Genomic DNA, 24,754 nt, shown 5'->3' with positions numbered 1-24,754 from the left:
GATGGTTGAAAGCCACGGCAATAGTAATTGAGTTTTTGAGCATAGCGTTTGTTGTGTCCAGCACATCAATTGGAGGTGAACGCTCAGGTACAATTATGAGCAAAGCATGGGTGTCGTGGTAGAGGAAGCAAAAGAGCAGCAAATGCGCAAGCAGACGAGGCTTCAATCGTGGTACCAGCACGACGACAAGGGGCTGTAGCTCGATTTGTGAGCCTTGGCGGTCGGAGCAAATTGCGTGTTATCATTCATCATCTGTTTGCGGTCCAAAATTACCATTGGATGGTGTTGTAGTCGATGCCCTCGAGCTTCATCTCCCAGAGCGGGCTCATCTCGCGCAGGCGGTTCACGTGCTGGTTCACCTTGGCCACTGTGTAGTCGACCTCGGCCTCCGTGGTGAAGCGACCAATGCCAAAGCGGATGGACGAGTGAGCCAGATCGTCCGAAGCGCCCAGCGCACGCAAAACGTAAGAAGGCTCCAATGACGCCGAGGTGCAAGCACTAGAGGGCACGGGAGAGCGGTTGGTCAAATGAACACGAGGAATAAAAAAGAGGCTCAAGTGAAAGGCTGTTGGCGTCCTCAACACCAGAGATGTGGTGGTTGAAGGGAAACAAAAAAAAAAAAAAAAAAAAGAAAAAAAAAAAGAAAAAAAAAAAAAGAAAGTTGAACGCAAACGAACCTGCCCGAGGAGAGAGCCAAGTCCTTGAGAGCCATCAGGAGTGATTCGCCCTCGACATAGGCAAAGCTGAGGTTAACGCAGCCAGGATAGCCTTGTTCCTTATCACCATTGAAGATGACCTCATCCAGCTAGATCAGGGGCGGTCAAGCAATCAACAGATGCATAAGAGCCAAGCGGCTGGTGCTCGCACAGCAAATGCGTTGAAGATCTTCCAACTTGTTGATGCGTAGGGTGCGTACCTCGCCTTGAATACCATCAATGAGTCGCTTGGAAAGACGCTGAATGTGCTCGTGATCAAAGTCCATCTCTTCCCGGGCGACACGGCAGGCAGCACCCAAACCAACGGCGAGAGGTGCCGCAAGGGTGCCACTGCGCAAACCACTGTGGATATAGCCAGGAACACGACACGGCACGACGCATAAGACATGGGGAAAAAAAGCGTGGCTCACAACCAGACATTGAATTCTTTCAAAGGACAACAACGGCTAGGAAGACCAAGACCTTTTGGCGACGTACCGTTCTTGACCACCACCATTGATCAGGGCTTCGAGACGCACGCGAGGACGACGGCGCACAAAGAGAGCACCGACACCTGAACAAAGCCCAAGTGGTGTGCGCGGTGCGTGAGCCCGAGAAACGGATTGCAAAAAGCTTGGCTGCTGATGAGCCGTTTCGCTGCGTGACGAGTGCTGTGAGGAGGAGGAGGAGGCACGCACCCTTGGGCCCATAAATCTTGTGACCAGAGATGGACATGAGGTCGATGTTGAGTTCGTTGACGTCGATGGGAATCTTGCCAATGGCTTGAGCGGCGTCAGTGTGAAAGAACACCTAAGCGCCATTGCAAAGGATTGATGCAGGTCCGTGGGGCAGGAGATGAGGACATGGCGACATCCTGTTGGGAAGAAAAGGCGGAGGCTGAATAAGTTCGGGCCATGAATTCATGTGCACACCTTGTTCTGGCGGCAAAGTTCGCCAATGGCCTTGATGGGTTGCACGCAACCGATTTCATTATTGACCTACATTGGGCGGCAAGAGAAGAGCAGGGGTTAAGGTGATGGCATGCGCATCAAGAGCGCGAATGAACATGCGAGTAGATATGTGGCTTACCATCATGACAGAAACCAGGCTGGTTTCAGGGCGAATGGCAGCCTTGAGCTCCTGTAGGATCCGTGCCGGTACGTATGAGTTTGGCGTATGCAAAGCCATGCGTGGCGTTAACATGCTTACATCGAGGTCGATGAGGCCATTCTTTTGCACGGGGAGGTAAGTGACCTCAAAGCCTTGTTGTTGCAAAATACGGCACGAGTCCAGCACACACTTGTGCTCCTGAGGAGGGGGGGAAGAAAAGGGGCACAAAACAGAGTGCATGCGCACGTACGCGTTGGGCAGCGCATGTGAGTTTGTTGGAGTGGCGGAGGGCTTGGGGACGGGCAGAACATGGCACGCGACGAGAAGCGAGCCTGACCGTTTGAACGGTAATAATGTGGTTCTTCTTATTCTTATAAAAGTTGGCCACACCCTTGATGGCGAGGTTGTTTGACTCGGTTGCACCACTGTGACAAGAGCATTGGGGGTGCGTTGGATCAGGTGCTGGCGAAAGCCCTCGATGTGAAATGCGCTGGGAGGGAAAAGGGGAGACACGCGAGCGCGCGAAGCGCTTGGCCCGCACCTGGTAAAGATGATCTCCTTGGCATTGGCACCAATGAGCGAAGCAATCTCCTGTGGTAGGATCAAGTTCAAGGCCAAAGGCACAACCAGCAGTGTATTAGATGATGTGCGAGGCGCGGGTGTAAAAGGAACCGAGCGGGTGCCGCAGGTGGCCACCGAGGTGCTTCGTACATCGCGAGCGTTGTCGACGGCAGCTTCAGCGTCCCAGCCATATTGGTGCGTGCGAGAATGGGGGTTACCATACTCGTGCAACATGTAGGGCATCATGCTATCAAGGACGCGAGGGTCCAACGGGGTGGTGGCCTGGAAATCAAGGTAGATGGGCTTGGCGCCTTGCTTGGCGTTGGCGGCCTTGAGCTGCGACTCATTCTCATCGTCCTCTGCCGGGGCCACAGCTGATGGCACACAACCGAACCACACAGCGCCAAGTGAATCAGGGACGTGGGCGGTGCAGGGTGCTATGGCGGGTGCGAGGGCACGTACCTGGCTCTGCAGAAAAGCGGCTTGCCGTGACGCTCAGGGCACGGCGGGTCACGGGCAAGCCGCGAGCACGCCACGCCAGCGTCAACGGGGCTTTGGCGGCAGCGGTCAACATCTTGACGGTCGCAGCCATCTTCTGTGTCTGGATAAACGAAGAAGAGATGGAGATGGAGCAAGCAAATCCCACGGTTCCCCTTTCCAGTACACTCTGTTACAGCCCAGTCGCACGCGGGTCTGCGCACACAATCTGAGCACTTGGTAGCTCGTCGGAGTTGCCCCGAGTTGGTGAACCAGTTGGCGGATAATGGCGGCGACGAGCTCGCGGAACTGAGCGAGGGCGTCAAGCAACAGACGTGTGCAGAGGAGGTGGAGGACTTGTGTCGGCCGATGAGAGAATGTCCAACTTGTTGTAGACCGTTTGTCAAATACATTACCGCCTCAAGTCGTGCGTCAGAGAGCAGTCCCAACACCCCCTCCACCGGTAGAGACACATCTTGTCAGACAAAACAGCCCAAAAGGAAATCTCCCTGCAACATGCGACTGCGCAACTCGTTAAAGAGCCGACAGAAGCAATCACGTCATATGCACACACACACACACACACACACACACACACACACACACACACACACACACACACACACACACACACACACACACACACACACACACACACACACACACACACACACACACGTGTCGAAGCAGTAACCGCAGCTGCAGTTGTTCGTTTTTTTTTTATTTTTGATTTTTTGAACTTTCTTCTTCTTCTTCTTCTTCTCGTGCTGGTGCTGGTACTGGTGCTGGTGCTGCTGGTGCTTCTGGTGCTTCTGCTGCTGTCTACTGGCTGGACGTTCGACTGGTCCCGCTGCTGCTGCGAGTGGAGGTGTGCAAGAGGTGGGGGCTCTTGGTATGTATGCATGGCTATGATCCTTAAGACAGGAGTGGGGCAGAGGTGCTGACACGCATCATGCACCGTGCGCACACGCCTTGGTTCTTTGCTAGGCAGAGGACTGGTGAAGGATTACCGACTGCTGTTCTTAGCTGCAGTGAGCTAGAGAGTGCGCACGGCAAACTTGTGGAACATGGCGACCGTGATGCGAGTGCTGCGAGCTGGCGCGGCGCAGATTGGCGCTCGTGCTTTGTTGACGACCGCCACGCGGCAATTGCACCGCATGACACCCCTGCGGTAGGCTCTCGCCCGGCCGCGTCAATCCCTTGCGTGCTTCCCTTCTGCCCCATGCCTTCCTGCTTTTTTTTTGGTAGTATCATCATTGTCCATGGTCCATTTCCGTCTCCGTTTTCGTGCTCATCCCCGTCTTTTCTTCCTTTCCGCCTTTGGCCGTTATAGCGGCGTACCTGAGCGCATTTCGGTGGTGTTTAGGGATCTCGAGGGCGGCGAGGAAGTCGTGTCTGCCCGAGTAGGTCAAAATATTCTCGACGTTGCCATCGACCATGACATGGATCTAGAGGGTGAGCGCCCCGCCCCCCTCCACAGCTTTTTGATGCAGCGCCTCGCTCAAGCCCGCGCACCTTTCACAATCTCATCAACGCATCCGTTGCGCTCTGTCCCGGGTGCTCCTCTCTCTGGCCAGGCGCTTGCGGCGGCACGCTGGCCTGCTCAACCTGCCACGTCATCCTGCAGCAAAAGGACTTTGACAGCTTCCCCGAGCCTGAGGAGGAGGAGCTTGACATGCTGGATCTGGCCATCGGCCTGACAGACACGTGCGATGCCTCGTTGATCTCGTTTCGTGTTGTCTTGTCCTTGATTGTGTCTTCTGATGCCCGGTCTACCAACTCATTTTGTCTTTTGTCGTCGGTTTTGCATCCTTGCCTTCCATTTTCTCCTCCCCCGCCATCATCGATATGGGCGCGGACCATGGACAGGTCGCGCCTCGGTTGCCAGTGTATCTTGACCAAGGAAAACGACGGCATTGTCGTGACGTTGCCCGACGAGCATTCGGATGTCCGTGGCGCCTATTAAGCCATCTGTCCGCCAAGGCGTTCTCAGGCTTTCTCATGCCTGCCGTGTCGCTAAAGTGGCCTCGCGCTGCTTCGCGACATCATCAGATGATCTCCGCCAGAGTCAGATGCAGGCCTGAATCATCAAAGCTCTTGCTTGCTTGCCATTCTGGTATTCAAGCGTCGGCTTCTTTCCCCTCCGTTCTCTCCCCGATGCATTGGCTCTAAGATCTACCCCTTCTTCCTCTTGATTCTTTCTTCTTATTTTTTTTTTCCTGCGCGCTTTGTCGCACTCTTTGTCACACTGTGCGTCCTGATTGGCCCGGGGCTGAGCTCCGATACGGCTTTGACCTGCTGCGCCAAACTCTCTCTGATGCTAAAGACCAGCAAAACTCATTCAATTCGACTTCCAAGTGACAAGTCATGCCATTCCTGCACATACTGCAATCATCTGCATCGCTTTACGCACATTCACCCAAACCTCAATCCCAAAATCAAGTGCACAACTCAAATCATGACCAAGTTTGATGATGGTACCATCTAAATCCAAAAGATGTGGTTGTCGCTTCGCATGACAATCGAATCAGTCTCCATACTGACAATACCCTCTGTCAGGGCTGCCATGTCCACCTCTGGCAACATCTTGCGAATCTGCACAGAACAGATACCGATTAGATGAAAGGTGATAAAATCGAAAAGTGGCAATGGAAGATGCCAGTCCTCGTGCAACACGTGACAAGACCCACCTCTTGCAGCAACGTATCCACGGACATGTTGCCCACACGCAAACGTGTAAACACGGCGCGAATGCCATCACGTAGCCGCTTGAGCTCGCTTGCAGACACTTGAACAAAAGAGGGAGAGAGGAAGAGGGAGAAAAAAGGCAAGCAAGCAAGGAAGCACACCCAGTAGGTGAGTGGTGGAGGCCTTGGCGTCTGGAAATAATGATACGCTTGTTGAATAAACCCCCACTACATGTCGTGACGTACATCCAGGGCTAGCCTCAGCCATATCTGTATCTGCAACATTGTCCTGGTCGGCCTCGGTTGCCGCATCAGCTGTGCCCGATGCAGTCGCGCCGGCACGTGTCGGCGTTTCCAGCTTGCTGCGCTTGCTAAGCTTGGCGGGCGAGCTGGCCGCATCATCAAAGTCAAAGGGATCTGTCACCTTGACGGGGCCTTCGTCTGCAGTACCCGGGCGTCGGCGACGTGCAAAAGCCGTACGACTAGCAGAGGCGTCGGGGGCATCGCCCGCGGTATCGTCCTCGCCGGCGTCATCGTCGTTTGCCGGGCGCTTGGAGGTGCTGCGTCGCTGAGGTGTACGACGTGAGCTTGGGGTGCCTGCCGAACCGGCCGGTGGGGCTCCGTTTGATCCATTCATATCATCGTCGTCGTCACTGTCGCCATCGCCGGTGGGGCCAGGATTGGCATGCGATCCCGTAGGGCGAGCTCGCGGAGTAGCTTCGTTAAAGTAGGCAAAGTTGATCAAGCTACAGGCTTTGTCAGTGTCCACTAGTTCAACGTTCTTTGACAAACGCGCCTGATTTGAAAAGGGCACAACGAGAGAGACGCCACGGTTTGTCATCAAATGTCGGGCCCAAAGGCAAGGAAGCACAGCGCCAAGCAGATACAGCCTCATGCACATGGCTGCTCTGCACCTCAGTGGCCAAGTTCTGAAAGCACAAGGAGGGGAAGGTGCCAAGGACTGACCTTTGCGTGGGCGGTGGAAAGGCGAATCATCGTTTCGAGAGTACGGGCAGTGACGGGTAAGGTCTTGGATTCAAGTTCCTTGCTGCGCAGGTCAGCATAAGCTTCCGCAATTGCATTGGCGGCCTCGGGGCTCAGCACAGGTTGCCTGTCATGATGGAGCAAGGCCGAGGATCGGTGAGAAGAAAAGGCGCGAACCATCGTACGCCTTGGCGGCGTCCAATAGGAAGAAAAACTCACAGTTGCGAAGCAAACTTGATGTACTTGCGGACGAATTGAGTGCTCAGGATTTTATAACCATCGATCTGCCGCTCGCTCCATTGCGAAGGTGTCTCCTCAGTCTTCTCCTCGGGCACTTCGGCAATGACAACGTCGGCGGCTGTTTCCATGACGAGGGCCTCGCCTGCTTCCTCTCCAGGCTTGCGGTAGAGGTGCGAGCTGAGCACGTGTGAGGCCAAACGATCGTCCAGTTCGGGCTGCATCTTGTCCAGAACGATGAAGAGGAGATCAAAACGGGAGAGAAGCGAGTCGGGAAGACCAATGTTATCAGTAGGTGACTGAAAGGGGTTATACTGTCCATATACGGGGTTGGCGGCTGCCAAGACCGAACAGCGGGCGTTTAAAGAGGTATGGATGCCAGCCTGGGGTGCGCAAACGTTAGACAAAAAGTGAGGGCTCATCGTTCTTCAAGCAGCATGACCAAGGAGTGTCGCGACCAGCCACGGAGAGGCATTGTGCAAGTATGTGCGTGCGTGCGTGTCAATGTAAAAACATGAGCGTTTGTTTGGGGAGAAGGGAAAGTGGTCAAGGGCATTGGGCGCGAACCTTGGCAATGGTCACGGTTTGCTGTTCCATGACTTCGTGGATCGAGACACGATCAGCATCGGACATTTTGTCAAACTCGTCAATGCACACAATGCCGCGGTCAGCGAGAACCATGGCGCCCGCTTCCAGGCGGCGCTCGCCCGTGTCCTGGTCCGTGGTGACAGCGGCTGTCAAACCGACACCCGAGGAGCCACGGCCCGTGGTGGTGATGCAATGGGGTGCCAGGTTGTGGACGAAACGCAACATTTGCGATTTGCCACATGAAGGATCACCCACAAGAAGAACGTTTACATCACTGTAGCCGATGCAAAAAGGACAGCAAGCACAACAAATGACGAGACAACGATTGAGGAAGTTGGTAAAATGTTTATTTTTCTCGAAAAGACTGACAAGGTATTGGGTAAGTTCAAAGCGTACCCGCGGATATGACCTCCACGTCGTAGGTTGCGTTCAACGCCACCAAGCAAGAGGCAGAGGATGCCCTGCTTGATTTCGCGGTGGCCATAAATGGAGGGAGCCAAGGAGCGCGAGAGGAGTTCAAAGACGCGATCTCCCGACTCTTGGTCTTCATAGGTGGCAATGTCCTGAATCTGGACCTTTTCGTCGTCGGTCAGGTCTAGCTCTTGATCCTTTTTGCCTAGAATGACCACGTTGTTGGCCAACATAACCGTGCTGTGGGCAATTGTGCAGGTTGAGGGCGGGTTAGACATGGCATGTGCGGCTGAACAACTTGAGCGTCAGGGTGGACTGAGGTGAACTGCGGCAACGTATCGCCATCAAAGGGCATGCGAGCACGTACCGAAAGACGCCGGTGGTACTGCCGCCCGCCTTGTTGGGCATGGCACGATACAGGCCCATGATTTGTACGCGGTCACCGGGCTATTTAGGAATGCAGGGGCCAGAGAGCGGGGCGGGGGTTGAGTCGGGCAGACAAAGGTGGCGTCGACTATTCATGGCTAGGATTCGATGCAGACCCAGCTGGGCCGAGTCAAGCAGAGCTACGCATTGGTGTGGCAAGCAGGGGCCAACCATACCTTGCAGGCATCAGTGAGGTCGTTGTCGAGAATAATTTCGACTGAACGGGGAAGCTGGCCAGTGGGCGCGCGTTCCGGCATTTCTTGGATGGTGAGGCGCTGGTGATTTTTGTATACGCTGAGGCCAAATTCTGTCACGAGCACGTTGCCGTCTTCGTCCTCACGAGGGTAGAGGCCAAAGGTTGGTAGGCCATCAATGGAAGTAGCATCGCGGTAGGTTCGTTCGAGGGAGGCCTTGGTTTTGGGGCAATAGTGCACCGATTTGACAACCTTGGGATGGATGAGCGAGCATTTGGACACAATGCCTTCGACGCAGACCATGGTACCCAAGAGGTTGGCAGAGAGGCCACGGGGGGTTACATGGTGACTGCCAAATGCACCCTCAAATCCCAAGTTGAAGGCCCCGTCTTGTCGCTTGGCGTAAGCGGCATCAGCCACCTCAACCAGTTCGCGCAAAGCCATCTGACCAGCCCGAATGTCCAGAAGCGGGTCGCTCAGACACAGGGCAGCCAGTTCAGGGTTCTTTTGACGCATGGCGTTGAGATCAAGGATCAACCGCGTCTGCTGCGCGTTGATCATCTTGTAGATTTGCTTGTGAATCACATTCTCTTCGTTGGCATCATCAAGATAGGCGAGCCAAGTCGCCTTCTTGGGCTGCAGCTCTTCGGCTGTGACATTGGCCATGGCGCTGGTCCACGCTCAGCTGCATCCAGCACGCAGAACGCCGGTTGATGACCAAGTAAGGGTGAATATGCGAATCTGCCAGTCTTGTGGCCAGCCGCCGCTCCGTGATCGACCACCCGAGCCAAAGAGCAGACTGGCTCGACACGTTGACCCCTGACGGTCCCAAGCGAAAAAAAAAAAAAAAAAAATCCACGAAAGGTGCGAAAAAAGCAAAAAAAAACGCGCTGGCGCTCAACGGCTTCTTTTGCAAAAACGTTATTGTTATGAGCATCATTTTTGCCTTTGCGTTCATTTAAATTTTCGCAAAAACATTCTGGTCTCAAGTCTGCTAGTCTGCCAGTCTCCGGCGAGTCTTATTCTGATTTCTTTGTTCTTACGTCCCATGGGCTGCAACTTCTCCCTTCGTGTTCTACATTTACTCGACGCTATTTCAATACAAGATTAACGTTTTAACTATAAAGTACATCATCAACACCCAATAGATCTGCATAAACTCGGCTGGCTGCAGCCCCTCTCCCTCCAGAGAAGGAAGGTGGCGCCATTTCCTCATTTGCACGTCACCTCTCTCTCTCTCTCCGTGCGCGGTCTCTCTCTCTGCGTGTGCTCTTGGCGTAAGTGTGCATGGACGTTGAGCTTCCCTCGAACGCTCGCTTGGGAGGGTCTGGTGCCAATGGATCTAGTTGATTGCTGTACCACGCCATCATCCTCACTCTGATGCCATTGGGCGTAGTTTTTTTTTTTTTTGAGTGAGGAGGTGCACGTGTCTGCTGTCGGGTGGTCGACGTGAGACACGACACGACCAGCAGCAATGGCATTGGTCGCCGGTTTGTCAATGCGCAGCGGTGCTTCGCACCTCGTCGTGTCCTTGGCACCCATGATGGCGCATCGACGTTTCATTTCTGGTTGGTACCTCACAATGATCAGAACCCTGTCGATTGCGTTGTTTGCTAGCTGCGCGCTAGCCTCACCGTGCTTGGCGGTGCAGATGCAGCCAAGAGCAAGCTCAATGATGGCCCGGGCTTTGGCGAATTTGTTTCTGGCAACGTGCCCCTGACGCCCAAGGCCCTCAAGCGCAAGCAACGGTACGTCCTTTCAGCCTTAGCCTCTCATCATACCGGCATTTCTTGGGCGTCTCCTCATTCTGTTTGGTCGGGTCGCTTGTTCAGACTGCGCCTGCCGGAATGGGTCAAAACAGATGTACCGGCCGGCAAGAACTTTGCGCGGATCAAGGGCAATCTCCGTGATCTCAAGCTTCACACCGTGCGTGGCGCTCATCTTTCTGCTCGTGGGCTTGGGGCCTAGGGTTGATCGGTGCCGTCCTCACCGGCGTTCCTCTAGGTTTGCGAGGAGGCGCGTTGTCCCAACATTGGCGAGTGCTGGGGCGGTGCTGAAGGCACGGCCACGGCAACCATCATGGTACGGTGACCTGGCTGGCTTCCTCTTCTTGCTGCCGGGTGTACCACCTGCACCTTCACCGTGGCCTCATGCGCCCTCGTCGATCGAACGCCTTGGATGACAGCTGATGGGTGACGAGTGCACGCGTGGCTGTCGCTTCTGTTCCATCAAGACCAACAAGGCCCCGGCACCGCTTGATGTTGACGAACCTGCGCACACGGCTGCAGCCGTGGCTGCTTGGGGCCTGGACTATGTTGTCCTCACCTCGGTCGATCGTGACGGTGTGTATCCGCTCCGCCTACGGGTTTTATTTGTGCTGCTCTGGTCTGGTCTGGTCTGGTCTGGTCTGGTTGGGTTGGGTTTGGTCTTGTTCTTTTGTTTTCGATTGCGAGGGCTTTGTCGCAAAGTTTGGTGTGTGCTTGCTGTGGGCTTTTCCATTGATTGCCATGTCTTGTCTTGCCCTCCTGTCGCTCCTGTCGCTGCAGATCTACCCGACGGAGGTTCAAACCATTTTGCCAGCACGGTGATTGAATTGAAGAAGCGCAAGCCGGAAATTTTGGTCGAGTGCCTTACGCCCGACTTTTCCGGCGTCTACGAGGATATCGCTCGTGTGGCCGTCTCGGGCCTTGATGTCTTTGCCCACAACATGGAGACTGTGGAATCGCTCACGCCGTTAGTACATTGACCGCGTTGACATCTGGCCAGGTGTTCCAGCCCCTGTGCCTATGTATTTAGTGTATGGAGGGTGATTTCGCAGTGTTGCTTGCGCGCACCCTCCCCCCGTCTGATTTGCATCTCGCCAGTCCCACCAGCGTCATGATGATCGTGGCATGGTGTTATCTTTTCATGAACCGAGAGAGACTCAACTTCTGCCTGCACTGGTCGATGGTGGCCCGTTCGCCTTGATGACGGGTCGCCTGCTTTTCACTTGCGGCAATACTCACGCTCTATATTTTTCGCTTCATTGGCTTCTGCGGCTCGTTCTTTGGGGCAAAATGGTGTTTATAGAAGCGTGCGTGACCGCCGGGCCAAGTATCGGCAGTCTTTGCGCGTTTTGGAGATGGCCAAGGAGGCCCAACCAGGCCTCATCACCAAGACCTCTCTGATGCTGGGTCTCGGCGAGCGCGATGAGGAGATTGAGCAGACCTTGGCCGACCTGCGCCTGGCCGGTGTTGACTGCGTGACCTTTGGGCAATACATGCAGCCCACCAAGCGCCATCTCAAGGTTTTGGACTACGTCACGCCCGAAAAGTTTGATCACTGGAAGGCTCGGGGCGATGCGCATGGTTTCCTCTACACGGCCAGCGGTACGTGATGGCTCCGACCCACCAGAAATGTCATGGCCTGTCTTGGTTCATTGCATACTCACTCAGCTGGCCTTTCTCTTCCCGCCTGTTCCAGGCCCGCTGGTGCGCTCGTCATACAAGGCCGGCGAGTTCTTCCTCACCAATATTCTCAAGGCGCGCCAGTCTCAGGCAGCCGCGGCGCCAAGCGCCTAAAATACTGCGTCTCATTCGCTTTTCGACTCTTTTATCTTTCTTTTTTTTCCCTCTCTGATCCTCCCGCGCTGTGATGCGAAATCCAGTCGACGTATTTTTTATTCTTATCGAGACGACACCAACCTGCACAGACACGGACACGGACACAGACAGACACACACAGAAAGACAGACAGACAGACAGACAGACATAGACACAGACATAGACATAGACACAGACATAGACACAGACACACACACACCTCTCTTTGAAGTTCATGTTGGTGTGTTTGCTGTTTGTTGCTTGACAACACACACACACACACACACACACACACACACACACACACACAGAGTTCGCGGACATTTGATCGCTCGAGACCTTCCTGTTCGGTAGCCTGACGGTACGGGCCTCACTGCCTTTCTCGGCCGACGCTGGGGTATACATCTCGGCCTGTGGCTGTGTGTCTGTGTGTCTGTGTGTCTGTGTGTCTGTGTGTCTGTGTGGCTGTGTGGCTGTCGGGACGAGGCTCATCGGTTCTGGTCGATGAATGACACCGAGAAAAGAGAGGCGGCCAACTCAGTGTAAGGCTCCGCTGTGACTTCACCAAGTTGCCTTCCTCTTAATGCTCGATCTTCCAACCGCCATGTGCTTTGCACACTTGAATCTGGCCACTCACATCTCGTGAGCGGATGCATTGATATTGTTGGAGCTGCCCTACGGCAGTTGGAAGCACGAGCCACAAGGACCTCGCTCACACCAAACATGGGCTGTACGCCCTCCACATCCATGTCTGTGCCCATGCTGGCCAACCAGCCTCGGCAGCGCTCAACCAACCATCTTCTGGTGGAGGCACTTCCTTTCAACACCAGCCTCTCCAGCTCGTTGAGCGGTCAGACTGCGGGTCTCCCATCGTGGTCTCGGGCGACTTTGGCCAACAAGTACCGCATTCTCGACTCTTTGGGTGCCGGGGCCTACGCCAACGTTCTGCGTGCTGAAGATCAGGAGACTGGCGAGACCGTCGCCATCAAGATCGCCAAGACGCGTCGTTGCAAGAAAAGCCTATCCGAGATTCAGATATTGCTCGTCTTGGATGCAGCCGATGAAAACCCCCACGTCCTCCCCATTATCAACGCCGTCCTCGTAGACCGTGTCCCACATCTGGTCATGCCCTTTAGCACACGCGGAGACGTTTTTTCGTACCTCGAGGAGCAGGACTGTCAACTCGTTGAGGCCGAGGTACAGCACCTGATGCATGGCATTGCCAAAGGCCTCGACTTTTGCCACCAGCGCGGCGTGGCCCATTTGGATCTTAAACCCGAAAACGTGGTGCTGGTGGATGCAACCAGCCTGGCCGATGTCCGCGGCTTCGATGGTGCCTCCCTGGTCGGACCCCACGCTCATCGGCACCCCTGTTATCCCCAGTTGATCGACTTTGGAGAAGCCGTAGCCTTTGATGGCGACACCGTCTGTGACCAGCTTGCAGGCAGTCCCGACTACCTCGCCCCGGAGGTCCTCCGAAACCGCTACCATCCCGCCAAGGCAGATTGTTGGAGTCTGGGCATCACGCTTTACGTCCTCCTGACTGGAACCCTGCCCTTCTCCGCGCCCACCACCGAGCTGATTGAGCAGCGCGTGCGCGAATACGTGGGCCCCCTTCCCGCCGGCCTCACCAAGCGAGTGAGCAATGCCAGCCTCAGCGCCCTCTTGGGCCTGGTGCGGAGGGACATGCATAGCCGCCTGAGCTGTGCCCAATTTCTCGCGCACCCCTGGATGCAAGACTACTGCCGCCCTGGTTCTGAGGTGCAGCTTGACTACGAGCGATACCTCGGTCATGTGCAAACGGCCATTGAAGCAAAGGCCGCGGCCTTCTTCCCCGGTCAAGGCGACATCCAGCGGGCCTACACCAGCAGCCACGTCGTTCTGCCAACCGTGACCATCCCAGTTGGGTCCGACCTCGTCTTTCAGCTCCCGGAGCGGGATCGTTCCACCGTCATCTAAGGTGTACCTAGACTTATCATACTGGCGTTGTCCCGGCCAAGTCCATCAGTGCTGAGCTGGCCACCGGCCCTTGCTGAGCAAGGCTGCCATGGATCTGGTCTCTTGCAAATTTTGACGGCCTTTGAACATTGCAAACGCTTGGTTTTTTTTTTTTTTTGTTTTATTATTCTTCAACTCATGATCCATGTTAAATTTATAGCCAGCCGCACTAGCATAGCTCCCGAGTCTAGCTTCTTGCTGCCTGTGGAGGAGGGCTCGCGAGGCGATTTTACATGTTAAAATCTCACTCCAAATCAGATGCAAAACAATCAAATCAAAAGGACTCTCGTTCGAATCAAAAGGGCCTTTGCAGCTTACAGGCCATCTCGGCTCTATCGCTGCTGTGTTTGCCAGTGCTCGTGAACGAAATAGGGGGCATCCGAGGCTGGCAGGGTAGCTTTGTTTTGCAGAAGATCAGCGGCACGTTCAGCCATCATGATGGTCGGACCATTGAGGTTGCCAGAAATGACATCCGGCATCAAGGAGGCATCAACGACTGAAAGATTTTCCAGCCCGTGCACGTTACATGTGCCGGGGTCGACGACGCTCTTCTCATCCTCACCCATGCGACAGGTTCCACATGGATGGTAAGCCGATTCGGTGGATTCGCGGATCCACTCGGCTATGGCGCGGTCGGAGGTGACATCTGGGGCGGGGGCCAGGCGTTCACCCCGAAAGCGGTCCATGCTAGCCTCTTCCAGGATTTCAAAGGTCAGCTTGACGCCGGTAATATAATCCTCCAAGTCTTGTGGGTGCTGAAAGTAGTTGGGTTCAATCACCGGAGCAGCGCGCGGGTCTGCCGAGGCAAGGCGAATATAGCCTCGACTTAGCGGGCGCATGGTTGAGCAGTGAGCCTGGTATGCGTGACACTGTCCAGGAATGAGCTGCCCCGTCAAGGCTCCCGGCAGAAAGTGGTACTAATTCGTGGGGAGAGAGAAGAGGCCCGAAAAAAAAAAAGCGAAGCATCACAAGGATATCCGATGAGTATGCGTGATCAAAAGGAACAGCAAGGTCGTGATGGATTGAAAAAATTGAAAAAATGGCTACAGAGCCAGCTCGCAGGCTCACCTGAATGTCTGGAAACTGAATGCCAGCTCGGGACCGGATGAAACCCCTACGCAAGTACCATGTGATCCCATCAGCGACCGCACCACGGGCGCAAAGAAGCAGGTTATTCAGCAACCGAGCACCAGCAGGAATGAAAGACATCCAACAGACCCGCTCTCGAGATGTGCAGAAGCAGCCTTGCCAGACTTGGTAAGAAACCATTGAAGGCCCGTGGAGACCATGCGCAGCGGATTTTTCCAGGTGTAATCAAAGAGCGTGATAGGCTCTTTGCATCTATCGTGGGATGGCACGGCACAGCGGGCAAAAAAAAAAAAGGAAAGGCGTCAATGAGATGCAATGCAGCCTCAAAGGCCAGGCGTCCCCTTTGACCACCGATGATGCGCACTTGTATTGGATGTAGAGATCAAGATGATCTTGGAGGTTTTGGCCTACACCTGGCAGGTGATGGTGGCATTCAATGCCCATCTTTTCGAGATGTGCGCGCTCACCCACGCCCGAGAGCATGAGAAGCTAAATGTTTCAAAAGGGCCCGGAAAATTATGACACGCATCATCAGAGGCAAGCCAGGGCGGCGGTGGCGACCATGGTGAGAGCAACAAAAGAGGGCCGGTTGAGGTACGGACCTGAGGGCTGTTGATGGCACCAGCTGCCAGGATGATGTTATCAGCGTAAACGCGCTCAAGCACGCCATCTCGCTCCACCTCCACCCCTGCTCAACAGGGAATGATGATCACACGCCATGGGTCGATGAGCCTTGGCCGCTGTGCGCGCAGCTCCATGTTTTCATTTTGTCGATAAAAAAAAAAGAAATTGGGGATTGGGGCGCGTTTTCTCTTGAGGGACGATGGTGAACGTACCAATGGCCCGCTTGCCATCAAAAAGGATGCGGTGGGACAGGGCGTTGGGAATCACTTTTAAATTGGAGCGCTGCATTGCGGGCCGCAAGTAGGCGTTGGCTGCAGACCACCGCTGTCCCTGGAGAGGACCGGGCGAGCGGGTGCATAAGCATCATCGAACTTCGAATGCAAGCTGCAAGTACAGGGTGGCCTGCCCGTCCAAGGGCAGAGCTAATACATGGCGTCAAGAACGATGCGCCCGAGTACCTGATGAATGGTCATGTCCATGGGACCAAAGCCTTCTTGACGATAGCCGTTCATGTCTTCGGTTCGGGCGTACCCAGCGTCAACACCAGCCTGGATAAAGGCTTCAAAGAGTTCGCAGTCTTCTTTGCCCCGGGACACGTGAAGGGGACCATCACCCCCACGATAAGCATCAGGGCCGAGCTCATGGGTCTGAGCTTTGCGAAAGTAGGGCAGGCACTCGGCATAGCTCCAGCCACGCGCCCCGCGCGACTCCCACCTGTGATAACGGGAAAACCGGACAGAGTGAGCGGACGGTACGATTGAAGCGACAATATTTTCAAGACCCATATGGACCAACAGAGGAAGGACATGGGCGTAGCAAGCAGGCAAGGGGGCACTGGGGCTCGGGAGGTCGGAGCTGACCCGTCATAGTCGAGCGGATGACCACGAATGTAGACCATGGCATTGAGGCTGCTCGAGCCGCCGAGGACTTTGCCGCGAGGCCAGGGCAGTCGCCGGCCCTTGAGCTCGGGCTGTGGCGTAGTGTAATAGTACCAATTGTATCGGTTATCGGCAAGATTGTAGGTCAGGGCAGCGGGCATTTGTATTTTCCACGAATCCCATTGGTGACGGTCGGAGCGACCGGCTTCCAGCACCGCGACGCGATGGTTCTGGTTCTCCGTCAGTCGGTTCGCCAGGACACAGCCAGCCGAGCCCGCCCCAACAATCAAATGCGTAAGTGGCTCCTGACGACGCCCCGCCGCCACGGCCAGCGCACGCCTTGCGCGTCCGGCCCGCCACCCACTGCGTGCCACCACGGCCGCCGTCGCCGCCGTCGACGCCATCCTCTGTCACGTCGTCATAAGCAGCCAAAAAAGTCTGACAATAAGCGGGCGCCAAAACCGAGGGCGCGTTTAAGTTCCGAGACACAAATTTTCTGCTACCAACTGTACACCCTTGGTGTGTGAAAAAGTCCTACGCTGGGTCGGGGCGGGAGACAGAGAGAGACAGAGACAGAGAGACACAGAGAGACAGAGAGACAGAGAGACACAGAAACAGAGAGACACAGAGAGACAGAGACAGAGACAGAGACAGAGAGACACATAGACAGAGACAGAGAGACAGAGACAGAGACAGAACAGAGCCAGAGGCTTAAAACGTACCCTACGAAGTATGGCACACAACACCGTGTGTGTTGTGTTGAGCGTGACGAACACCTCCATTCCCACAGATTGTGTACATTCGAGTCCTCGTCGATAGATTTCCTATGCTTAGTATGCTCTCTCTCTCTCTCTGCCTCTTGTATTTTTTTCTTTTGTTCAGGTTGGTACAACTATCTCTCTCTCTGTCTCTCTCTCTCTGTCTCACTCTCTCTGTCACTCTCTCTTGGTGGCAGCGGGTGTCGTTTTGCTTCAAGCTGCTGTCCATCTGTTCGTATGGCTCTGTGTCTGGCTGACCCAGTGCGTGTGTGCGCGCGCGTGTGTGTGCTGCGTACCGCTACTCCTGTCTCTGTCTCCTTCACACGCGCACATGGACTCATATTGCTCATGTGTGTTTTCCCCCTGTTTGTCTCTCCGTGTTGATTTGGCAGCCAAGAGGGAAGGGGGCTTTTAGGACTTGGACATCGGCCCAAGCTCCGACCAGAGGCACGGATTGAACAAGGAAAATAACAGGATCCTTGGTCTAGTCCTCATCCCCGACTGCCGTGCTAGTCAAGGTGGGCAAACAGACGTGGTCGCCTTGGATAAGCTCACACCCCTCCCCCCCCCCTGCTGTGTCTCACGTGCGCGTGAGATCGCCTTGTACCTGACGTGCACTCACACACGCACGCACGCACTTTGCCAACCGTTAGTTTTGTGGCTCTTCCAGTCCCGCGGTCCCGTTCGGCCTCGATCAATATCGTGGTGGCCCAAAGCCCTTCCCGGATGTCGTCTTGGCATTAGTTTTTTTTTTTTTGTGCAACTCCACAAACGCTTGTGCGTCTCAGGCACAACCGACATCAACCCAACTGATTCTCGACTTTGCCATTCGGCAGTGACCATCATGTTCACCCACCTCCACTTGGCAACCACCATCCTGGTGCTTGGCACGGCCCTGCTACCACAAGTTACCTTGGCTTATACGAATGCACAATGCAAAAGCTGGGGATACAGTTACGCCTGTACCCCTGCCTCCCCCGGCCATTGGTCTTGGGTTGATGGCGCCTCCAACAAAAATTGCGCCTGCGGGCAATTGTGTAAGTAACTGACCCCCAGCCGCCCCTTGCTTGACTGCCCCTCCTCGCCTGTTCCGCTGACTTGTTGCACCTCCCGCTTGGGCGCCCTCTCCATACCCTGCCCAAAGACACTTGGTATTATCCAGACTCGTCCAATTCAGGGACGACCTGCTGCAACACTCGAAACGTATGCACCAGGCCCAGCAATTGGCGTAACAATCTCGGCTATGTCAACACCTGTCTGTACTGCAGCTGGGGTAGCTGGAGTTCCTGCACTTGCGCCGGAACGCAGACGCGAACCAAACCCAACAATTGTGGCTCTGAAACACGCGGCTGCACCGCCTACACTTGGCTCAGCTGGTCTTCCTGCTCGTGCAGCTCGAGCACGCGCACTCGCAGCTCGAGCCGCTGTGGCAAGACGCAGACCGATTCGTGTGACCCCTTCTCCTGGTCCAGCTGGTCCGATTGTTCGTGCGCTACTCAGAGGAGCACCCGCACTTCTAGTAGATGCGGAACCTCACAATCAAGAACTTGCGATCCCTTTGCTTGGTCTTCTTGGTCGAGTTGTAACTGTGACGGTCGGCGATCTCGCTCCTCCAGCAAGTGCAACACGCAGTCCGAGGACGCGTGCACCGCCCCCTCCAAAAGCGCCTACGGGTCTTGGTCCTCCTGGTCTTGCAACGCCGCCTGTGGTTCAGGTACCGCGGCCCGAGAGCGCTCCTGCATTCCGGGAACTTGCCCTGGCTCTTGCACCGCAGGGCAGGTTGACAGCGAAGAGCGCGACTGCTATGTAACCCCTTACGCATGGGCGACCTGGTCACCTTGGTCCAGCTGCAAGTCCGACTGTGGCCCCATCGTGGCAGCCGGCCAGCAGCGCTCGCGCCCCTGCGTGGGCGAGTGTGTAGCTGCTGGCCTCTCAAAATGCACGCCCGGCTCCGTTGACGCCAGCCAGCGTGCTTGCGGCGGCGCTTCTTGGAATCCCTGGAACATTGCTTCTCCCTGCAGCCAATCCACCTGTGGATCGGGCCAACAGACTTGGTCCCGCTCTTGCTCCCTGGATGGCACCGAGCAGGAGTCAGACTCTCGTCCCTGTGTCTCCGGTGCACCTGCCACCTGGTCCCCCTGGTCGCCCCGGCTTGAATGCGCTACGCCCAGCGCCCAAGGCAAGAGCCACCGGCCGTGGCTTCGGGACTGCCAAACCAATTGTCACGGCAATTGCTCAGGAGACGCTCTCCGCTCCGGACCTTGCACCTGGTCCACGCTGACCATCGGGGCCCGCGTCAATGCGAGTCTGGATGGGGCGCAACGTCGTCGTGGTGATGAGCACACAGCCTCAGAAGTCTTTGCGCAATGGGTCAGCCAATCCATTCTTCAATGGCTTGCCATCAATAACGGCACGCTTCCAGCCACGCAGCTCGGCCGCCTTGATCAAGGCTGGCTCGTCGGGGATCAGCTTACCCGTGGCGATGAGGCCATGCCCGAGGAAGTTGAAGTCCAAGCTCAACTCACCGTCATTGGCGAGTTTGGCCATGCCTTTATGCTTGCTTTTGGAGGCACCGAGGGTCGTAACATCACGCTACCCTTGGTCTGCCCGAGCAACGTATCTGAACTGATGGGCGCCAATGTGCAGGCCGTCACCGTTGTGCGCCTCTACGTTGCCGTTCCACCACCAACAACGCTAGACCCGGCCATGACGACCAAAGGTGCCGCCGCCAGTCAAGACCGAAAGAACAAGGCCTCCATGATCGTCCCCATAGTTGTCGCAGTTATGGCCCTTGTGCTGATCGTGGTTGTGGTTGTATATCGTCGATCCACACGTGGTCGCAAGCCGCTCGTGGCACCGGACACCGTTCCCATGTCATCCAACCCACTCTACGGCGATGAAACTCTCGGTTAGTGATAGAGCTGCTCCAGACTCACATGCACCAATGCATCCGCGCAAAGTTCGACGAGTCACTCGTTTCTCCTGCCAGCTCACGCCACCTCCTTTCACCGGTTTGGTGTAGCACCGGACGCCGTTCCCATGTCATCCAACCCACTCTACGGCGATGAGACTCTCGGTTAGTGATAGAGTTACTCCAGACTCACGTGCACCAATGCATCCGCGCAATGTTCCACGAGTCACTCGTTTCTCCTGCCAGCTCACGCCACCTCCTCACGGATTTGTTGTAGGTTCCACGGAGATGGAGGATCGTAGCACCGCCAGCGCTACCGCACAACCCAATTACAATCACCTTCAGCATCCTACGGGAGCCCAAGCCTCGTATGACCGTTTGGACGGCGCCACCGACCCGGCCATATCCACGGTTCACAGCTACAACGGGCTCAGTCACCAACACGGTCTTGTCGACGACTACGGCAACCCCATTGAACAAGGCGACATGCCACCCGAGTATGGCGAGGCCGTGCACGAATATGGCACGGTCGATGCGCCGCTCAAACCGGAGCATGGCATTCATTCCTATGGCGACCCGCAGCTCAAGGCAAGAGGCAACGCCTATCACCCTTATGGAACGCCCATGCCGCTGGGCAATTCCACTGCCAGCACCGCACCTCCGGGTTACTCGGCGGATAACCACGCCTATGACACACCTGTGCCCTTGCCCAAGAAGACCCGAGGGGCGTTTGCCTCAGGTTCCGTGGTGTCAAATGCAGGATACGTGGACACTTCCTTTCCCTTTGACAAAGTGCAGTCGGCGCTCGACGCCGACTATGATGTTCCAGAAGCCGTTCGCCGGCAAGCTCAAACCTCTTTCCCCTTTGACAAAGTGCAGTCGGCACTCGACGCCAATTATGATGTGCCTGATGCAGTACGCCAACAGACACGAAAGACGGCAGTCGCGCAACGCCAAGACGAGCCGTCGGAGGACGCTTATGATGTCCCTGCCATGGTGTATCGTCGCGGCGCAGACCAAGAGGGGGAGAATGAGTATGATGCGCCTCGACAGCTGGTTAAGCAGGCCAAATCAAGCAGCCTCAAAGCCTCTTACGACGTTCCCATTTCTCCCCTGACGGCCAGTGAAGATCCGTCTTACTATCTGGCAACAACTACCACGGCTCCCCAGCGCATGTATAGCGCTCCGGAAGGAGAGTACCAAGTGCCCGATCATCCACCGTCTCAGGTCTACGGATTTGTTGGTGTATCTAGCGCATCTGATGCGACTGGGCCGCCGTCCGCCATGGCACTCTTGGCGACATCAGAGCATGAACTGAGCAGTGATCCAGCGCGCATGGAATGGCACACCGATGTATTTTTCAATCTGATTGTTTGCCTGACCCGTTGCCCTGACTCGGAACGAGCGCGACGCTGGCTACAGGCACCAGGTGGCAGTGGCTGCTTTTTGATTCGGCCCAGCGCCAGCGGGGAGGCTTCCATGCGAGCGCTATCATTCATCGACAGTAAGAAGGCTTTGCAACAGGAGCGCATCCACCAACGAGCCGATGGCCGCTTTGCGATATTAAACATGGACTTTGCCAGCCTGGGTGCGCTGGTCGAACATTTTTGTCAGCACGACTTGTACCAGGGGCGACTTGGCTCCAAAGGAGCTGTGCAGCTTCAAAACTGCTGTGACAAGCACCTGGCTTACCTGGAAAGCCAAGCACGTCCCAATTGTCACGACAAGTCGGCTGTCATCAATGCTGGGCTCAAACTAAGCGTTGCAGCGCGACGCAAATGTAACACGTGGCAAAAAGTGGATGTTCAGGCCGCCTACCTCGAGTACTTTGGCGGCGATCAAAGCCTGGCATAGCACAGCGAGCTCACCAATTCTTGCTAATCTTGAACCTGGCACTTTTCAGAAAGCGTGCAGCCCTTTACGTTATTTTTTTTTTTAAGAGTCTTTGACCTGTTGATTTGTTATGGTGATCCTTTTTGGGGTTGACACGTGTGGCTCAGAGAGCTGTCTGTTACGCGTTGTGTGTTTGGGGTTTAAAGTCCTTCCTTTGACATCAAGTCGCAGTTGAACTGCCACGTGATGAAGCTCAGCGTGCATGTACGTTGTCTGCACCGGTTGTCTCAACGAGTGTCGCGATGCGTCAACAATTCGATTTGAGCGCTGACAGAGACGAGCAATAATATTCTTACATCCAGATTTTAGTGACACGCATAAGTATGAATACACAATCGCAAAGGAAGCGCGGGCCAAGGTCTACTGCTTCCCAATGTCACTTGTGAAATTGGCAGGAAAAATGCCAATGCGACCGTCATGTTCACCCTCCCACCAGTCATGTCGTGAGTCGGTGCGAGTGATAATTTTAATGCGGTCACCCTGGCGAAATGAGAGATCGCAATCCATAGTTCCTTGGTAGTCGAACAATGCCTAACCACAACCAGACAGCACGCATCAGCGGGAGGCGATGCGTAGCTATCGTAGCTTCAACTCGGGTGACGTACTGTGACTTCAACATCGTCGTCCCAAATATCGGGCTCCCGTGCCATGCTCCTAAACACAACGACCACAACCACATACATTCCAACGGGGTATGGATTAATGTTTGTTTTTTTCCTTGATTGGCCTTCTCCTCTTTCGCCCCTTGTTTCCACATCTCGGCACAGTGTTACGCGCAGACGAAAAACGAAGCGTACGAGTGTCGAGTAAATGGAAGATCGGCCATTGTGCTTGCGGTTGAAGAAGCAGCAGCGGAGGCACTGCCCGCGCTATTGTTGCTTTTGGTTGACCGGCGCGCTGGTTTGCTGGCTTGCGCTGAGGCTGATTTTGCTGTGCGCAGCGGGGCACCAAACAGCCGGCGTGAGGACAAGAGTGTAACAAGATGGGCAAGAAGAGAGCAAGAATCAACGTCAAGTTCGTACCGGAAGTAGCACGCACAGGGGCGCCGCGAACGGGCCGAACACTGAGTTTGACATCCTGCTCAAACAACATGTTGCCACCTGTACTATTGCTGCTCACATCGGCTTGATCACCTACCAGTTGACGCTAGGTTAGTTGTCAGGGGTCGTGCGGATAGACTGTCGAACATTGCCTGTGATTCAACGCACGGTGCTTGGACTTGGAAGTATGGTGGGAGCCACGAGAAAAGAACGACTTGCGCTGGGCATGCGTGGAGCCATCAGAGTCCTTGTTTTTCGACCGGAAGCTAAAGCTGCGGCTGTGGCGCGCCGTGGATGCTTCTTTGGTACTCGAGGAATTGGATGAGCTTGCTGTTGGCCGGTGCGCGACACTTTTAAGCCGGGACATGGTATCTGCGGCCGATGTGCCGTTGCGTAACGCGTTGTCAACGCCATGCACTACCGAGCCCAGGCGACCGCCCGTCGCAGCCTCGAGTGCAGAGTACCTTCAAATGCACAGGGAACAAGAGAGAATTGAAATGAGAACCGTGCAAAGGTGACGCAGCATACTGTGAGTGCTCGTGCTTGGGGAGCTGGGCGAGCAGCGAGGTGGTGTGAACGCAAGTTGCATACAAGGGTATGGCCTCGCGAGGACGGCCCACGCGTCCATTGAGCAAATCAGCGGAGCGAACATCCGTGCCATAGACTTTGCGATTGGCGCCGCGCCGTTCCATAATCACGGCTCCCTCGATGGTCAATCCTACCGCGAATGGACCACGGACGGGGTGATGCGGTACACTTCAAGCCCGGGCCTTCATTGACATGCGTGTGCTGCGCCTAATAGTTTTAACAGGGGCGACAGAGGCACTGGCATCTAACCTGCATAGAGGCCGCGTGTGCGCGAGTACGTGTAAAAGGCAGCAGGTTTGTTGAGTGCCACATCTGCCTCTGCAGCGCGACCAAGGGGACCGGCTGCCACGCTCAGGGAGCCGCCCAGGGTCACCTGACCGCGCTGTGAAAAGGCTCGCACGGCGCGATCAGAGTTGAGAACAATGACAAAGTTGGTAATCTAGCCCAAAGTCGAGAAATAGAGATTCAACGGAGCCCGGTGAGAGCGGCGGCGGGAAGGCACAAGCGATGGTGGTGAGATCCCGATCAATGAGAGAAGTGCGAGAAGAACGACGGGGGCGAGACGCAAGAGGCACCAATCGGGCTGTGCGTACCTCGCCACCAATCTCGAGACCACCACCCATACCGCCCATGCCAATGCAAGTGGGCGCTGACCAATTACCGCTGCCATCGCGAGCCACCACAAGACCACTGCCCGCGCGCACCGTGACGACAAAGCCAATGCGAAAGACGGTGATAATGGCCAACCCCTTGGCGGCTGCCAGAATGCCTATGGAGCAGGTGGAAGATATTGCGAAGCAGCAAGGCAAGGGCTGCGTGAGCTGGCCTGTGAAAGGCGCTGATGATGGCCTGCACTTGATGGGACTGATTCGACGGCTTGGCGAAGAGCAGACCGCGATACCTTGAGGGATGAGCTTGTCCGGGCCGCGATTCGCGGATGGGATGGTGAATTCGTTCAAAATGGTTGCCGCCCGCCGACACTCCTAATACCAGCACCGTCGTTTCGGCAGCGAGTGCCCCGTGA

The 24,754-nt window shown here is 55.5% G+C and overlaps 6 protein-coding genes across 6 annotated transcripts in view; 2 read left to right on the top strand and 4 right to left on the bottom strand.

Annotated features, from left to right (window-relative positions):
* Window positions 1-53: 53 nt before the first annotated feature.
* MONBRDRAFT_38863 (uncharacterized protein) lies at window positions 54-2,958 on the bottom strand (the record flags this gene model as incomplete). The annotated part of the gene is made up of 10 exons (XM_001749703.1): window positions 54-498; window positions 678-805; window positions 917-1,058; window positions 1,194-1,269; window positions 1,394-1,505; window positions 1,628-1,693; window positions 1,785-2,003; window positions 2,143-2,230; window positions 2,347-2,740; window positions 2,829-2,958. 10 exons carry the CDS (start codon window positions 2,956-2,958, stop codon window positions 270-272), a joined length of 1,584 nt encoding a protein of 527 aa, XP_001749755.1. The 3' UTR covers window positions 54-269.
* Window positions 2,959-4,621: 1,663 nt separating this feature from the next.
* On the bottom strand, window positions 4,622-9,036 carry MONBRDRAFT_38861 (uncharacterized protein; the record flags this gene model as incomplete). The annotated part of the gene is made up of 9 exons (XM_001749702.1): window positions 4,622-5,438; window positions 5,534-5,631; window positions 5,777-6,326; window positions 6,497-6,641; window positions 6,734-7,134; window positions 7,319-7,613; window positions 7,736-7,990; window positions 8,118-8,197; window positions 8,353-9,036. The coding sequence occupies 9 exons, from the start codon at window positions 9,034-9,036 to the stop codon at window positions 5,328-5,330; spliced, it is 2,619 nt and encodes an 872-aa protein (XP_001749754.1). The 3' UTR covers window positions 4,622-5,327.
* A 565-nt stretch (window positions 9,037-9,601) lies between these two features.
* Window positions 9,602-13,910, top strand: MONBRDRAFT_34270 (uncharacterized protein; the record flags this gene model as incomplete). The annotated part of the gene is made up of 11 exons (XM_001749754.1): window positions 9,602-9,647; window positions 9,767-9,938; window positions 10,022-10,118; window positions 10,203-10,296; window positions 10,375-10,452; window positions 10,556-10,712; window positions 10,917-11,103; window positions 11,440-11,738; window positions 11,833-11,899; window positions 12,062-12,192; window positions 12,622-13,910. The coding sequence occupies exons 2-11, from the start codon at window positions 9,845-9,847 to the stop codon at window positions 13,908-13,910; spliced, it is 2,493 nt and encodes an 830-aa protein (XP_001749806.1). The 5' UTR covers window positions 9,602-9,647; window positions 9,767-9,844.
* A 176-nt stretch (window positions 13,911-14,086) lies between these two features.
* Window positions 14,087-17,527, bottom strand: MONBRDRAFT_34269 (uncharacterized protein; the record flags this gene model as incomplete). Its single annotated transcript, XM_001749701.1, has 10 exons — window positions 14,087-14,866; window positions 15,018-15,063; window positions 15,168-15,290; window positions 15,403-15,527; window positions 15,641-15,726; window positions 15,875-15,986; window positions 16,121-16,376; window positions 16,523-16,947; window positions 17,044-17,263; window positions 17,340-17,527. The coding sequence occupies 10 exons, from the start codon at window positions 17,525-17,527 to the stop codon at window positions 14,282-14,284; spliced, it is 2,166 nt and encodes a 721-aa protein (XP_001749753.1). The 3' UTR covers window positions 14,087-14,281.
* A 615-nt stretch (window positions 17,528-18,142) lies between these two features.
* MONBRDRAFT_11892 (uncharacterized protein) lies at window positions 18,143-22,063 on the top strand (the record flags this gene model as incomplete). Its single annotated transcript, XM_001749753.1, has 3 exons — window positions 18,143-18,335; window positions 18,461-20,206; window positions 20,487-22,063. 3 exons carry the CDS (start codon window positions 18,143-18,145, stop codon window positions 22,061-22,063), a joined length of 3,516 nt encoding a protein of 1,171 aa, XP_001749805.1.
* Window positions 22,064-22,462: 399 nt separating this feature from the next.
* MONBRDRAFT_34268 (uncharacterized protein) overlaps window positions 22,463-24,754 on the bottom strand; it is a gene marked incomplete at its 3' end in the record, with an annotated part of 3,423 nt that continues 1,131 nt past the window's right edge. Inside the window, exons 2-10 of the mRNA XM_001749700.1 lie at window positions 24,632-24,713; window positions 24,324-24,499; window positions 23,980-24,169; window positions 23,671-23,860; window positions 23,311-23,606; window positions 23,125-23,235; window positions 22,900-23,032; window positions 22,708-22,756; window positions 22,463-22,633 (exon numbers count right to left, since the gene is read on the bottom strand). Of these exons, the coding sequence (XP_001749752.1) occupies window positions 22,463-22,633; window positions 22,708-22,756; window positions 22,900-23,032; window positions 23,125-23,235; window positions 23,311-23,606; window positions 23,671-23,860; window positions 23,980-24,169; window positions 24,324-24,499; window positions 24,632-24,713 (1,398 nt within the window). The remainder of the gene's footprint in view (window positions 22,634-22,707; window positions 22,757-22,899; window positions 23,033-23,124; window positions 23,236-23,310; window positions 23,607-23,670; window positions 23,861-23,979; window positions 24,170-24,323; window positions 24,500-24,631; window positions 24,714-24,754) is intronic.

The sequence above is a fragment of the Monosiga brevicollis genome, genomic scaffold (assembly GCF_000002865.3).
Source record: "Monosiga brevicollis MX1 MONBRscaffold_33 genomic scaffold, whole genome shotgun sequence".
Taxonomy (NCBI): domain Eukaryota; class Choanoflagellata; order Craspedida; family Salpingoecidae; genus Monosiga; species Monosiga brevicollis.
This window is presented reverse-complemented; position numbering and strand designations above follow the sequence as displayed.